Source organism: Amphiura filiformis, chromosome 1 (assembly GCF_039555335.1).
Source record: "Amphiura filiformis chromosome 1, Afil_fr2py, whole genome shotgun sequence".
NCBI classification, from domain to species: Eukaryota; Metazoa; Echinodermata; class Ophiuroidea; order Amphilepidida; family Amphiuridae; genus Amphiura; species Amphiura filiformis.
The window spans coordinates 28,481,406-28,498,972 of NC_092628.1; the positions used below are offsets into that span (position 1 = coordinate 28,481,406).

Sequence of the window (17,567 nt, forward strand, 5' to 3'; positions counted from 1 at the left end):
TGAAAATGTTTTCTTTGGTTCTCATGTAATCACAAGAGGTCAACATATAAACTAAACCCAGGGGTAATACAGGAGCCTTCTATCTAATAGTGTCCCTGATTGGTTAATCAAGTGACATCACCATCTGAGTAGCCAATCAAAAGAGAGCTTTTAGATCTTTCAGCAATTTTAAGCTCATTCATTGGTTCAATACAGTAATCTTTGTAACCAATGAAAACACATACCGATACCGTAAAGATTTGCCTAATGGCACATATTGGCTCCTTTGCCTCAGGGTAAATTTCACGTACAAATTTATAGAAAGCTCCCTCTTCTGAAATCCCAACAAGAATTAAGGGCCTGTGACCTTATTTCCTGGTAAGATTTTTACAGGAGTGCACTTTTAGTTTGTGCCTAAAATTCCAGTAATGTCAAGGAGCGCATAATGCGCCATTAGGCGAATCTTTACGGCATTCGGCCAGTAGTGCCCATAGGGTTTACAATCTATGTTCATGGACACAGGACAATAAATCATTAACCATTCAAGTACATGAATCTTGGGATTACTACACTACTGGGAACTCATCCTGATTAAGGCCAGAGTAATGGAAGACACATTCGTCCACGACCGAATTTGAGATTTTTTGATATTTATCAACACTAAGATGTATTCTTTCACTTGAAACTGATAAGATACAACTTGCTAATATTTATTCGTATTTTTGCTTGATTTATTTCACTCTTTTCAACTCTAAAAAGTCACATGGCTCAAGACAGCTTAGTAAATTGGCGGAAATAATGAGTCAGAAATGCGAGAATGCGAAATATTGTGATTACTGCACGATTCGCGTCAGCGTGACGCAAGCGCAACTCTGCGGCAGTATGTCCAACGCAGTCAAGGCGCATTCTGTATGTTGTTAACGCCAGCAAATGTGGTGTAAACAAAACAAAAATTTGCAGTCAAAATGCCACTTAGATTTTTTTAATTATTTTGAATTTTGGCGCACTGAAAGCAGAGATTATAGATTCATTGGTGCAAAAAGATGCATATTTAGACCATGCACCAGATACAGCTTTTGCAAGTGTGAAAGTCTTACCGTTTTAAAATTTAAGGACGTTTTGTGCATAATTTTGACATTTTTTTACCAAAACGTCGATTTCTCAGAGTTCACTTTTGACAATATTGCGCGATTTTTGTGACAAGATAACTCGAAAAATATGCAAGCAAAGGGTAAACTTTTTGCACTATCCTTTAGAGTACATCAAAGTCTAGGGAAGGTTTTTTCATTTTTTCAAAATATTTATTTTAAACAAAAATATACACCATTATGTGCAATTTTTAGCTTAATAGAGTGACAAAATGACTTTTTTCACATGTTTTTTTCAATATTTCGAAAAAAGAGACGAATTTCAAAAAAATAAAAAACCTTCCCTAAGTTCATGTCTCTTCTTCATGAAAAGCTAACTGATTTTTTTTTACTCCGAACGGATTTTTTTCTAAGTTGTCACAAAAAAATTGGGACAAAAAAGTGAATTTTTGTGATTTTCTCAAAAACTTCAGATTTTTGAACAAATCTGACGTCACCACGGGATTCCTTGACTCATTTCCTTTCCAAAAATGTATAGTTTTATATACTTTGGACATACAATTCAGAAATAATGAAGCTCGAAAAGGTCCATGTTCTCTCCCATTACTCTGCCCTTAAGTTAACATCGACTGTAGGCCTAGATTCTGCAGCATATTATATAAAAAACATTATTGCTAAGATTTCTAATCTGTCTACGATGTTTATTAAAACAATTTCCATTCCAGTTGAAATGCATACACCCCCTATAGAAGTCATTACCTTAATCTTCTACACAGGGAGTGTAAATTTCAAATGAGTAACTCCACATGAAGTTTACACCCCTTGTGTGAAAGAGGGTGTATGGATTTCAACTGGAATAGCCCATTGGGTCAGTAATAGATAGTGAGCCAAGCTCATGTGCATTGATATTAAATGATTGATATCTTTTTACCATTGATATAAACACTGTTTAGTTCTAGGTATATTTTACCAATTTAATTGTCAGCAGTCACAGCATTTATGCATGTTGATATGCAGGTACGTCACGAGTGCGTTGACCTCACTGCCTGACGGAAGCAAAACACACTACCATATGGCAGGTTGTTTTAGCAGCATTTATTCTTTTGCAAGATCTAAGCAGTTTTGTTTTGCTTTTGACATGAACACTATCAGTCAAAAACATTTTTGCATGCTTTTTAAATTGGGGGTTCTGAAATTAATTTGGGAAATTAAAAAAAGATAGCAAACATCATGCAAATGTCCCACTTGACCCTATACTATAACTTTGATTGAGCTGTAATCGGCTTATTCAACATTCTTGAGGTCATAAAAACAAATGGCTTGTAAATCAGTCACAAAATTACTAATTCTTGATATAAATACATAATCATTATGTGTTTGAACCAAGGAGTTTACACTGGGAGATCTCAGATTCCGCCATGTTTGCAATCACTCATAGAGGGAAATCAAGTGTGCTTCTGGAATTGTGTAACCATGCAGCAGCAAACTTGATATCCTATAATTTGGTTCATCTCAAGTTTGGTAGTGACGTATGTGCGCATTTCTTGTGCCGCAGTATAAAATCACGCGCGAAAAGTTAAACACGCTAAGTGTACACGCACACGTACATGGGCATTTTGTTGGCACGCTTGAAACGCAACCGCAAAGTAGCATTGACGTCACTGAGGTGAACCAAATTATAGTGGGAACTTATTGCTATCAATGTGTAATGCGTTGTACCAATTGCCTGCAATAATCACCACTTGCACAAACCTCTATAATGTCCATGCTTAATAAGAAACCAATTAGCATTCAATTTCAGACCTTTGCTGTTGTAATAAATACCAGACAAGCTCACATAGCATTTCCCACAGCATAATGCTGTACGAAATCAGGCTATATGAAATCAGAGCTCTCTCAGTCATAACCTTTTTGGTTCAAACAAAAACTTACTAATAAATTAGAAATACTCATTCTGTCAAAACATAGTAAACTTCATTGACAAAACTTTCTGTAATACATGTAACAGACTATTCCAGTTGAAATGCATACACCACTATGGAAGACATGTCCTTAATCTCCCACATAGAGGAGTGTAGATTTCAAATGGAGTCACCCATTCAGGTAACCACATTTGAAATTCACACTCCCTGTATGGAAGATTAAGGTCAGGTCTTCCACAGGGGGTGTATGTTTTTTAAACTAGAATGCCCAATGGTAATCAAGGAAATTGAATTTTTTAATTAATACTACAGGAAGTGTGTGTTTTCAATTCAACACATCGTACTCTACACAAACAAGTCTTTTGAAAATAGATATTTGTATACATGGAGTAGGGGCGGGGTCAGGACAAGGCTCTACCATGATCCATGGGTATAAAAATCTCATCGATACAAAGTAGAAATGCTATGGAAAGATTATGTATAAGTATACCAAAGGGTGTATGTATAGTAAAAATAAATAAGTGAAAAAATAAAAGTAAATGGTGTTATGTCACAATGGTGCGATGGGAGGTGGAACAGAACATACTTACAACAGAAAAACAAATGCATCTAAAACAAACACAAAAATGTTGATTTGAAGCCAACAAGATTAGACTTAGTAGAGTTGGTGCAATAACATGAATCGTGCCCTAATCTTCAACAATTTCTGATTTATTCCATATGCAGTCATTTGGTAAAGATTTACCCAGCAAACACAAAATGTTTTACAGAAATGTTTAAATGTCGGGTTCAAGGGTTGAAAACGTTTTAATAACATTCAAAAAACATTTTTGAAAATGTCATGCAAAACATTCTAACATAATGTTATTAAGTGTTGACGAGATATTTTACCAAAATGTTGTTTTTCATATAAAATGTTTTAAAAATGTTTTCATGACTTTTATATACCCCGACATTTAAATGTTATTAAAACGTTTTGACCAAAACCAAAATGCGTTTGTAACGCATTTATAACATTTTAAAAACATGTTTGTGTTTGCTGGGTAAGAGTTTAGGGCAACATTCAGGTTGCTGCAGAGTCGGTACAGCCATTTTGCATGTCACTCATGGAGGAATACTATACTGCACCTCAGGATAATTTTGCCGTGCACTAATGCTCCCATCATACCGCTGCAGCAAGTAGCATGTCCTATCAACCAATGACAAGCCTTGATTGTGTTCATTTGTCTGCAATGCATGTGCAATGATGATGTCAACAGAGTTTCCAGTACAGCCATAATTTTTCCAAAATTGGCTCTTCTTGAGGTTGATAATCCAAAACTTATTCCAAGCTTCTCATGTTTTTATGTAATTTCAATCTATTTGAATCCACAGAAGATTTTCACTTCATGAAACGGGCACAGATTTTCTTACTTCGATGTATTTTTTAGAGGCATCGATAGTTTATTACAGCAGAATAGGTCATACCATCACACTAACATCTAGATCCTAAGACTGGTGTAAGAATGCAATCCCTGGTTACGATATATGACTTATAATACACTAGGATCCACAACATGTTCATCTATCAGGGCACAGTTCTTTAACCCCAATACATTTGTACATTCATTGAATGACCTTAAGAAAATATGGGTACAAAAACTCATACTCTGCAACTTGAGGTCAAATTTTGCACTAGGAGTGTTTAATTGAGGTTATTGAACTATGCCATTGGGATGAGGCCATTGTGGTCCATAGTGATATATTGTGTGTGTGGATACAGATTCCTGTGATGATTTTCCAGATGTTATCCTCTCCATTCGTTCCTTCCGTAAGACACTAAAAACATCAATATTAATCCAAGAATCTATTGCGATTCCAACTAGGATCAAAACTTTCCTCTTTCCTCAATTATCACACCTGTTTTCCTTTCCTCTTCCTTTCACACTTCAGATGATGTCAAATCCCTTGAGTCTATTTCCTCATATTTTCTCCAATATGTGCATCTTCTCTCAGCTAAGGGTGCTAACCTTACAGGTTATTCTAAATAGACATCAATCTATTTGCAAAAAAATAGAAAACAAATTCATACTTTTCGGTCGGCATAAAACATGTTGGCACTAGCAAGAGCGCCCAAAATCCTGAAAAGCACAATTTGTTTTATTGATAAGTCTTGTCTTATGCAGAATTGTATTTTTTGGCAAAATGCAGTTTTGTGTAAAGCTCATGTGGGCTTTATTCTTTTCCTGGGAGGTCCCATGAAAGGTGGACTCTGTGATGTGGCCAGTGCTCGGAAGGCATCTGCTACAAGGTTCGGATGACTCTGCACCATGGTCTTCCATCCTGATGTTTCCATTACGTCTGTTGCATGGCTGAAAATAGACGATACAGGCAAAGAATCAGGATAAAGGATTCAACAATACAGGATTAAGTAGCATTAAATTATGACTAGGAGAAAGGTATATTGGACAAGAATTTCAATGACCATAGAGCAGTCTGCCTACCACTCTTAATACACTTTAATAGTCCAGGGACTCAGCTAGCGGCCCGTCTTTTGCGACAGGCAATTGTCATTTGAGACGGGCAAAAAATGGTAATTTTGGACCATTTTACACTTTTTTAGGCCATTTTGACCATTTTCGACGGGCACTGTTGTTCAAAACGACGGGCAACTTCAAAATCCTAGTTAAGTCCCTGCTTTAGTCCTGTATTCACAAACTTAGATGTGATTGAATTTCAAGCCCTAATTCTCATTCTCACCCAAGCAGCTTGATGTGAATATGTTTAGTATATCTTTCCATTTTCACCGTCTTTTCCATGATAATACTATAAGGATTTTCATAGACCGTTACACCATGCACAGCTTCAATTCCGAGCACCCATTTTTTTGATGATCTGAGCATTAGGATGTATTGGCAGTGATATGTTATTTGTCTGTATTCTGTATTGTTATTATTTATTTATTTTTGCCAACAAAATATCGAATTTGACTTCCAAATCAGTAGGCTAAATCATTAAGCACTACCTTAAAAAAATTATTTAAATAAATGTATGTACTTATAATACCGTAAAACCCCGTCTACAAGCATATATAGTGGTTTTTTTATAAAAGCTTAATTAATTCGAAGCAAGCGTTAATATACCAATACAATAGATTGGTCTTAAAATAATACTTGTTTGTATATGCTTGGATCCGTAATTTATTTGCTCAAACTCCATAATGGCGACTAGATTAATGTAGCTTTCATCAGAAGCACACTATATGCTTGTAGACGGGGTTTTACGGTATGGCATAGACATGATGTTATGCTCCAATGTCAAACTCCTTGAAAACATTTGAGAACTACTGCCTTTCTTACAGCCTTCCTAATTGGTTAAGTAAGTGATAAATTCATCTGAATGACCAATTAAAATACAGCTTCTAAATATTAAAGCTCAGCATTTTTCAGCTGTACAACAGTTTCTTACCATGTTGCTGATTGGCTGAATGAATTATATACAGCCTTCTTGTAACCAATCAGCAAGTAGTATTCACATGGTTTAACCTTAGAATTGAATAATATTTGCATAAATAAACTTACCTGTTGATATAATCAATTGCTACAGCTTTGAGTTGGTCTGCACTATGTAAATCTGCTAGCACCAATATCTCTGCTACATTGTCAATAACAAGATTACTACACAACGCTTCTTCACACATTACTTTTAGCCTCTCCAAGGCATACTGTGAAAGAGATGGAAATAATGGGAAAATAAATTATTCGCAAGCTGTTACGAAAGAGACAAATTTATGGGAAAATAAATGATTGCTAAATTTAATGGTGCTGTGACATTTAGAGTAAAACTGATTAGTAGAGCAAGACCAACCTGCAATTTTATGCTTTTTATAACTTGATTTTAAGCTTCCATTTCAAGGTAAACTGAAAGTGACAGAAAAAGGATGTGGGGAAATCATGGTTTGATAATATCTTTGCTATTTTGCTTGCGGATATTAAAGTTTATTTCGACAAAGTACTACAATTTGAAGCTCAACACGTCTCTCACTCAAATATCATAAATCGTCTGCCAATTATCGTTACATTTAATGACATTACGCAAGAAGTGATCAATTGATGAAAAGAGATGCCTAATTGGGCTAATTGCTACATATATTGTATGACAACATTCAATTAGAACATGACAAGTCAAAACATGCTCAAATGACTCATACTACCAGCCATAATGATTCAATCTCTCATGGCTAAGTTCAATGACCTCCAATCAATAAGCATAGCTCAAAAGGCTACTTCAAGTTATGGAGAATGAGTTTTTGTACCCAACACACTCATACTCATAGGTCATTCTATGCATGCATTATGCATAAGCCTATTGGGGTTATAGAACTGTGTACAGACAGGTGAGAATGTTAAGATCCTCATGTCAGCCTACAGCGATACTTTACTTTTGTGATGTGCGTGTGCGTGTGTGTGAACATAAAACCAACACATGTGTTACTTTTATTACCAATAATATCACATTACTGAGGAGTTAATGCCAAGTGTATTGCCATCAATCCCATCAGGAATAACAGTGTTAATTAACCTATTTGGAATAACAACAAAGGGTGACAATCTTTTTGTCAGTTCCTTACTTCACATCATATGAAAATTTCACATTATGACACTCATGCCATATGGTCCTTTATTATGTAGAAAAACCCCTTTTCACTAGCAGGTGTGGTAGTTAACAACATTATTATTTGAGGTGCATCGTTTTTTGGTCTTATTATGAGTTTACATACATTGATATCAATGATATGATCTTGAACTTTATATCTGGAGAGGAAGCACAATCTTCATAAGTATGAGCAGTGTCTTAGCTAGCCACCCATCTGCCCGTCATTTTAGACGGGGAGTTCGCTCTTGAGACGGGCAGAATTAATACTTTTGACAGATGCTACATTATAATTGTAGGAATTGAGAAAAGCAATTGACCTTTTTAGTAGACCATATTTGCAAAACAAGGCCATAGCAATACATATTTGAACTCTTTGAACCCCCAATGGGCTGTAGAAGTCTGGTAAATATTTTGAAGGTCAAATTAGGACAGGCAATTTTATTCAAATGATGGGCAAACCTCCATTTCTAGCTAAGACCCAGAGTATGAGTACCATAAAATAAGGTTTCCACTTCACTGGAAGTTATTTTTGTATTTTTCTGTGAAAAATAAACTGATGCTAACTTTCAAAAGATATTTTATTTTTTCATTTTTCTGTGAAAAATAAACTGTACATCACAACTTCTAGTCATTTTGCATGCAACTGACGTAAATGAATGTACTTCTTGGAATTCAACAGAAACTACAATATCCACCACAATAAAGGACAGTTTACATTTCAAAAAACATTTAGCCATTTTTGTACCAGCTAAGAGCACTTGAAGTTTAAATTCTTCTAGCGCACATTGTCATCTTTCATATATTTCAAGAAATTCAAGTTATAAAAACACAATAAAAATATTCCACATAAGTTCCTCCAAATACCTCTACATCAAAATACCACCTTATTTCTCATCTCATGGATAAAAATATCATTACAAAGAAACATTTTCCTTTTCCACTTAAGAGTACAAAACCAGAAATACAAAACCACAAGGAAAGAAAATAATATTTGGTGGAACCGTCAATATCTTCAAAAGTGACAAAATCTGATCCAGTCATCAGCAGGGTATGAAGTAAATTACAATTGTGTAAAAAACAAAATTTTGAAAAATATTTAGCGCGTCAGGCATCCTCCTCAGCTAATGTTACAATATGGCTTTAAAGAAGAAGCCCGCCTGCCCAGTTCTCCACAGAAGAACTGACAATACACCTGTTACTTTGAAGACAGACAGAACAGAATTTACATGAATAAATTTTAACATTGACTAATTCCCCAAGAAACTTGAACCAAAAGTGGGGCTTTCACTTTAAGAGATGTGGAGTATTTACAAAAAACTCTTGGGAAAGTAATTTGAATATTGATGGAAACTGTCCTGATTTAGTTCCTACCACATTCCATAAAGTAACTTGTCTCTACTTGACAAAAAAATGGATCAGTATGACAGCACATAACTGATGACCCAATGTCTGCGTACAAAATGCACCAGTGAAATGAAGAGACTAGATCTCACTACGTTAGTCTACATCAGGGAACATCATCCCTTATTCCTACGACAAATAAGGTGGAACCAATACGACACCAGGTACTATAAACGGAACTGATGACCTAATATTAACACACTAAAGGCACCAGAGACAGGACCCTTTTGTGAACAAACAGGGACCACATAACATACAAATGAACCCCAAGATGATACACAGACCTGGCAGTAGTGTAGCCACCAGGGTGGGGGAGGGGGAACTGGGAGAAAGAAATACTGAGACCAAACTGACCAAACTTTGAGATGTTTATCTTCCTTTTGACCTGTTTTAGGCCACAATGATATTAATATTGGCCCATTGTTAGCATTAAAACTGCTTATGTCACGTGCTTCGCATGCATTCGTCCCAGTAAAGTCATTTTAGCAGTGGGTCAGCGGGACCATTTTGCAATTCTTCACCTCATTTTGTCCGGTACTCCATTGAAGCACGAATAGAGAAAGGGTTATGTTTCCCAATCTTGCATGCTTGGTGGTTCCCCCATACAGGTGGTTTGCTGAGAAATAAATGTTCTCAATAGTTGGACTACCACCATTCATGCATACCTTGTCTAGCTGCCTTGCTAGAGATGCTGGATCTCACACCTGTATTTCTCTGCATGTTCAAGCAAGTCTAAAAGTTCTAGATATGGTGTCTGCATCTACCAGCTATAATGTCAGGAATCAGACACCATTTTAGTGGCAAGTTTTACACATGGGAATGTATATTCCTGGCCTCAATACCTGATCTAATTATTAGTACAAATGTCTATAAAAAATATCAAGTTTGATCAGTAATGTGGTCATACAGGCTGAGTCAAAAAGAAGTAAACTCATGTTTGAGGGGCTGTAACTCAAGATCTGAAAGGAATCCGCTAAAAATAACAAATACCACTGGAAAGAGCAAATTCTATACGTCTAAATAAAAAAAAGAATTGTTGAAATTGCTCACAGCAAACTAAAGTTATACTCAATTGAATACAACCAGCCATTTTTGTAGCTGCACACGGCTGAATTGACGAATCAGCAAAGTGCTAACATGATTTATTGTTGAAAAGACAACTTTTGCTTTTAATTAATATTCAACAAAGTCCATGACGGTACTATACTTTGTAGGGATACTAATTCAAGTCTGTAGGAACGATCCGGTAGAAGCTTGATTGGGGAATGTTGGGTAAAGGATTGAGCTGATCTTTGGTCTTGCTGTAACGCATGTCTAACTCTAGCAATGTTCACTTGTGATCTAGCAGTTCGTGGTCTGCCTGAAGCTTCCGGCTGTCTGTTCCTTAGTGTCCCATGCACATTGAGCTTGTTCGCATTCTTATATACTGCTCGATTACATGAAACCCGGTTAGCTGTAGGAAATTGGAGACGAAAAAGACGCTGAACTTCAGAGGGACTCTTAGTTTCATGATACTTCGTCGACAGAAACGTAAGCGCTCCGTGCGGTAAATTGTGGTGCCATGTTGTCATTTGGCCCGCTTTTATTATAAAGTAGTGCAATGAGGTAAAATTCATATTGAAAAGAGCCCTTTAACATGTAGGAATTATTGATCGAAACCAGACCTGCCACAGAACTTTATTTGCATTTGAATATCGCGCCTTACCAATCAATATAATAGGTATGCCCCTACTTGGGAAGTGAAACCGTGTGCAGCTACACAAATGGGTGGTTGTATTCAAATGAGTATAACTCAAGTTTGCTGTGTGCAATTGCATCAATTTCTGTTTTTATTTAGACGTGTAGAATTTGTTCTTTCCAGTGGTATTTTCATTTTTAGCAGATTCCTTACAGATCTCGAGTTACAGCCCCTCAAACATGAGTTTACTTCTTTTTGACTCAGCCTGTACCTACACTTTAATCAGGTTAAGGTTTAATTGCAAATACAGGTATTGTCACCTTCGACCAATGTCAACAGAAAACAGGCCTGTTTTCTATTTTGACCTACTTGCTAAGTTTGTAACAGGAACTAATTTGCTCTGTTCATTTTCATAGATTTTCCTTGATCTGTGACATGGCCTTCAATAGCAAGTACATCACTCTTGAAGGGAATTGTCATGCTATGATAAATGCAAAACAATGCTTAAAACACTGGTCAAATAATATACAAATACTTCATGGTTTAAGGGGAAATAGGGCAAACTATTTATCCCATGGTACTAGCTACAGGCCTATTTACAAGGTGTAATAATCATATTTATTAAGACTGATTATGAAAAATGATTGGTCAATAACATGGATAGATTACACAGAACGGCAATAGGGTGCTGAGGGCAAAAAACAAATCAATTTGGCCAAAAATAGTTACAAAATCATCATTCATTATTAGGATGACAAAATGTTGTTTAATTGATGGCTCCTCAAAGAGTAATTTGTAAGGCTCAACAGAACTGACTTTTATCTACTGATCCGATAATGATATAAAATTGGATGGTTTGAACCCAATACACAAATTTATTGGTCGAGCTATGAGTTTTAAAATATTGGACGAGACGAAGTCGAGTCCAATATTTTTAAACTCATAGCGAGACCAATAAATTTTGTATTGGGTGAAAAAACCATCCAATTTTATCATTATTATGTTTTCAGAATCTTTTCTTGGTCAAAAACATGACTTTTGGTAAAAAACATGACTTTTGGTCAAAAATGTGATTTTTGGTCAAAAATGTGATTTTTGGGCAAAAATGTGATTTTGGTCAAAAATGAGCAAGTCAAAAATGAGTTTTGGTCAAAAAATTGTAGAAAACAAAATTTTGGGGGAAAAAGTGAGCCTATCCAACACAGTCCAAGTTTTGAGTCCAAGTGTTGATTATATTGGACTCTTCAACTCTGTACAAAGTATAGGAAGGAAGATTCTGAGAACATAATAATGACTAATATTGCCAACATCCAATCCAATATTTTATTACGTTTTGATATCACAATATATCAGCGATATTAAACCATCCTTAAAATGAGTTTTCAAGTGTAAATTATTATGACAAGATAGTGATGATTGTCAACAACCATCCCCAAATCCATGCATTAACCCCCTGAGTACTACCTACCAATCTAACATTGCCTCTGATTGGTCAATTACATAATATCTTCATTTTAATCACCAATCAGAATGGAGCTTTGCAAATAATTCACCCCATTTTTTTGCGTGGTGAAATTATTTTAACAATGTTGATGATTGGTCCAATTGATAATGAAAACTTCTTTTTGACCAATAGGCAGGTAGTTCTCATGGGGTTAAACACCACCCTCTGTAACAACAACTTACTTTGTCTGCAGCTGCAAGTAGGTCATCGGCCATCTTCTCTAAGTTTGGTGCTTTCCCTGTGTAGATAAACCGTAGGATTTCTTTCATCACTTCATCCTCTACGTCTGTGATCTCCACTCTGTTTTGCTTCTTCTCTTCCATCTCGTGTTCAAACATTGCATTGAAAACAGGTGATCGAGCTGCGGAATAAATCAAAGAAGAAAGGAAGATTATTTTTGGTTGGAATCACAAAACAATTATGTAATGAAGTAAAGCACATCCTGCAACTGAGTTCATTTTCATAAGTAAAAGCTACAAAGGATTAGATTTTCTGAACTGGTGGAAGATTGCAATTAGCATTTTTAACACAGACCCACACACCCCCACCTCACGCACGTACATACACCAGAAACACTTCTTTCTGCAATAACATTAACCCTAGACCCCAAAGGGCTTTTTGGCGATTGGAAGGGAAAGAAGGGAGAAATAAAGAGAGAAAACAAACAAAGAAGTTGTTGGTTCTGGGTGGGCTTCAAACCCAAGCCCCCTCACATGCCAAGCAGTAGGCCACCGACACCTAGCCACAGGTCTTACGTTGCCCGGGCCAGCGAATTTGTGCAAATATATCACTTGGGGTGATTGCGTCATCACATCCCATGGGATGCACATACGCGCCATGAAGTTGTTTATAGTATTTTGTAGTACTCAGGGTTGGGAACTGTTCATTCTTTCTAATATTAACGAGGTCAGTCTAATTTTTGACAAACTAGGTAGTGTCCCCAGGGTACTGTTATTTCATTATACTGAAATCTTCATATTGTTAAAAGACACATACTTCGAGAGAACTATTTATATAAATATATCTTGACCCATTTGTGCTAAAAATATCACTTTTCAACAGTGCTGATTCGCAGAATATTAAAGTCCATATCTACCCCACATTTTGCCTTGTACTTAACCCTTTCAGCAGAACAGATGAGAAGTGCTGTTGAAATGTCCTAAAATTTTCCTATTTTCAAAATTTGACCATTTTTTTAAATCTGAATATTTTATGACCAAATTTCAAGTCAACATGAAGTAAGAAAACAAAACCCTACTATTCAAATAAGAACAAATAAACCCAATATTTGATTGGTGGTTCCAAAGATAATAGTCCTTGCCATTGTCGAATTGGCCCACTTCAATAAATATGAACCACAATAGTTGTGTGCTATATTAATGTAGGTCACCAAACAGAAGAAAGGACACAAAGGGAAACCTAAAGCAGGTCATGTTTAACAGATACTTGGCAATGTTGTATCACTTACAAATACAAATATTACAATATGTCTACCTCAGCTTTATCTAGGTCTGGATTATGTAAAGCCCCAGATCTCACTGTGAGTTCAACATAATTATTTACGGTTTGTTTTACTCATGTTTTGATAGCTGTTAATGTTTTAGCGTCATTTGCTAGTAGGCAATGCAGGTACTTTCAAGAGATGGCATTATTTATTTATATTACTAGTGCACCTGCAGCTGTGAGAGCCCTGATGCTGTGAGAGCACTGGCATGATAGCATTTCTGTTTGACCCCAGATGACCTTGGTGTAATTTTTTTCATGCCCCCCTCATACAAAGGATTCCACCTATCAAGTTTAAGGCCAATAGGGCAAAGTTTAAATTTAGCCCCTACATGACCTTTGACCTCGGTTGACCTCAATTTTATTTTGCGCATATATTCCCCTCGCATCAAGGATTCCACCCACCAATTTTGAGCCCGATAGGACAAAGTTTGAAATCCATGACCTTTGACCTTTGACCTCGGATGACCTCCATATAATGTTTTCATGCTCCCCTCATACGAAGGTTTCGACCCACCAAGTTTGAGCCTGATCGGGCAAAGTTTGACCCCTCCGTAATGACCTTTGACCTCGGTTGACCTCGATTTTATTTCACAGATAACATTCCCCTCCTATCAAGGATTCCACCCACCAAGTTTGGGCCCGATCGGACAAAGTTTGAAATTTTGACCTTTGACCTTGACCTCCGATGACCTTCAAAACCACATGGCCAACATGCTTTTCCCAATACCTATCTATATCCCAACTTTCAGCACGATGCGTTGAAGTGCGCTAAACGCATAGCCGGACAGACAGACAGATAGATACACAGATACACAGATAGACAGATAGAGACCGCTTATTATTTTATTAGTACTAGTGCACCTGCAGCTGTAATGGCCCTGTAGCTATTAGGGCGCCAGCTGCATGATAGAGATACTGATTGACCCTTGATGACCCTTTTTGAGTTTATGACATGTTCCTGACATATCAATGATTCTTTTTACCATGTTTAAGCATGTCTAACATTTGACCCCATACGACCTTTGACCTTGAGTGACCTCGGTTCGATTTTGTTAATGCTCCCGTGATATGGAGAATACTTTTAGGCAAATTGGGCGAAGTTTGAAATTTTGACCCGAGATGACCTTTGACCTCGGATGACCTTAATGTAATTTTTTTCATGCTCCCCTCATACTAAGGATTCCACCCACCAAGTTTGAGCCCGATAGGACAAAGTTTGAAATCCATGACCTTTGACCTCGGATGACCTCCATATGTTTTTCATGCTCCCCTCATACGAAGGATTCCACGCACCAAGTTTGAGCCCGATCGGACAAAGTTTGAAATTTGACCCCTCCGTAATGACCTTTGACCTCGATTTTATTTTGGGCATATATTCCCCTTGTATCAAGGATTCTACCCACCAAGTTTGGGCCCGATCTGACAAAGTTTGAAATTTTGACCTTTGACCTTGACCTCCGATGACCTTCGAAACTACCCGGTAAACAGCGCACGCCCGGTACCCACCTATGTCTGAAATGTCGGAACGATGCGTCGACGCGCGGCGAAACGCATAGCCGGACAGACGGACAGATAACGCTTATGATTATTATAGTATAGATATAGATTAGTAATGATTTACAGATGGCGTGTGCAAATTGGTACAAATGATTAATGTCTGTTGCGATTTTCATAGATGCTGGGGTAATTAATTTTCACAAGTTGTACCCACACACTGTATACACATCATGGTTCATCATCAGGAATAGAACCAACATCTTGAGATGCAAAACGAGATATCCCAAGGCTGCCTAATGCACTTTTTGTATTCATATTTTTTTATATATTTGAAGCGATACATTTGTAACTTTATTACAGGGGTGGTCAGCCAGAGCCCTGTACCAACTCCCTACCCACAAAGACTCTCCTAACACAATTCAAGACGACTGCTACTTTCTGGGGGAAAATATCCCAAAATTGACGGTATTTAACAGGAATTGTGTATATAAAGTTGTTCCAATCTAAATAATGCTCAATGTTAAACATATTGATCATGACTATGGATCATGACCCTGTCCCTGTCTCTTTATGTTAATTCCCAGGGCACCCACCCTCCTAATTAGAGGGGTGGGAGGGACTGACCTTAACAGGTATGGTATATGGCCTCAAAGAATTGATATTTTTATGGGGGCTATAATACCAATTTTCTTAAAATAAAAACACCCTTGTTTATTGGGTGTTGCTCAGTTTACAATGTTTTATATAATTATCCCAGAAATATTGATAAAAGAAACACAAGGCAGCCATGGCATGACATCATCCACCTTAACTTTTCATTTGGGTCAATAAAAGGTCTGCTGAACTGTATCATCTTACACCTCAGGCAGGTTGTATGCAATTACCACAGATGTGCAGCTGGTATTTCACCTCAAAATATTTGACTTATTTGGATCTTTGAAACTGATCTTGTGTTTTCAAACATTAAGTTACCCCGAATGCGATATTATGAATGCACAAAATGGCTGTTTAACAAAGACCAATGGATTGCTAAAGTAACGGCCTTTCCAGGTTTCATGAACTATGTATGTAATTCAGATTTTTTATTAATTTTTGTGATATATGTGTACATCCATATCAAAAGGATGCACTTGTCGGCTGCTACATGTGTCTCATTTCACATAATAACTGGGAATAAATACCAGACTCATTTCAAGTGGGGGTCACTTTATATCACCCCCAGTCACATGACTTATTATTAATACAGAGAACATTCCATAACCATGTCACTTGGGGATGATTTGAAGTGACCTCCACTTGAGATGAGCCTGATATTTATTCCTAGCTATTATGTGAAATGAGGCACATGTAGCAGCCGACAAGTGCATCGTTTTGATATGGATGTACACATATACTGATACTAGGTCCTTACTTTTTTTATATTTCTTTATTTTCAGGCACATACTTTTTTTAGCTTCCGAGCACATTTCTCCTCAAAACTTATGTTAAGGTTATGAAAAGAATGGTTGATTTTTAAAACCATATGATTTTCCCCATCCGTCAACATTTTTGTTGTTTTCTAACGATACAATATTGATAAAAGAAACACAAGGCAGCCATGGCATGGCATCATCCACCTTAACTCTTCATTTGGGTCAATAAAAGGTCTGCTGAACTGTATCATCTTACTCCTCAGGCAGGTTGTATGCAATTACCACAGATGGGCAGCTGGTATTTCACCTCAAAATATTTGACTTATTTGGATCTTTGAAACTGATCTTGTGTTTTCAAACATCAAGTTACCCCTGAATGCGATATTATGACTGCCCAAAATGGTTATTTAACAAAGACCAGTGGATTTCTAAGTAATACTCTTCCAGGTTTAAAGTATGTGATTCAGACTGGCATTGTTTTATTAACACTTCGTGATCTGCTGGTGCTATAGATTTTTACTTAAATTATTTTTAAGCATCTATACTTTTTAACTTTCTAGCATCACGGCTGAAAAAAAAAGTGAATTTCCTGGGAATATAAACTCAAAAGTCCAGGAAGCCAGGGTTTACCTTCAATTTGTTATGTATGAAAATCTTAAATTTCTCTCCAATTCCTCTAAAAACTTGAGGTTATGAAAACAAAAGCTCATTTTGTAAACCATGCATATTCTGATCTATAAGATTTCCCATCCCATTAACATTTCGTTATTTTCCTATCTTATCCTGTCATGCACTCAAACACATTACCTAACAAATATTTGTGTTTTGCCGAGCAAAGTCGTTAAAAATTAGCGCACACTCACCCGCGGCAGACACACATTGCAGAACGAGTAACTGTATTACATAGAAGCTATTTCCAATTACCAAAGGCACAAAAGGTATCAA

At 36.7% G+C, this 17,567-nt stretch overlaps 1 protein-coding gene across 1 annotated transcript in view; it reads right to left on the reverse strand.

Annotated features, from left to right (window-relative positions):
• Positions 1 to 1,898: 1,898 nt before the first annotated feature.
• LOC140139773 (speckle-type POZ protein-like) overlaps positions 1,899 to 17,567 on the reverse strand; it is a 113,359-nt gene continuing 97,690 nt past the window's right edge. Inside the window, 3 exon segments of the mRNA XM_072161519.1 lie at positions 1,899 to 5,340; positions 6,550 to 6,692; positions 12,390 to 12,568. Coding sequence (XP_072017620.1) covers positions 5,193 to 5,340; positions 6,550 to 6,692; positions 12,390 to 12,568 — 470 coding nt within the window. The 3' untranslated portion in view covers positions 1,899 to 5,192.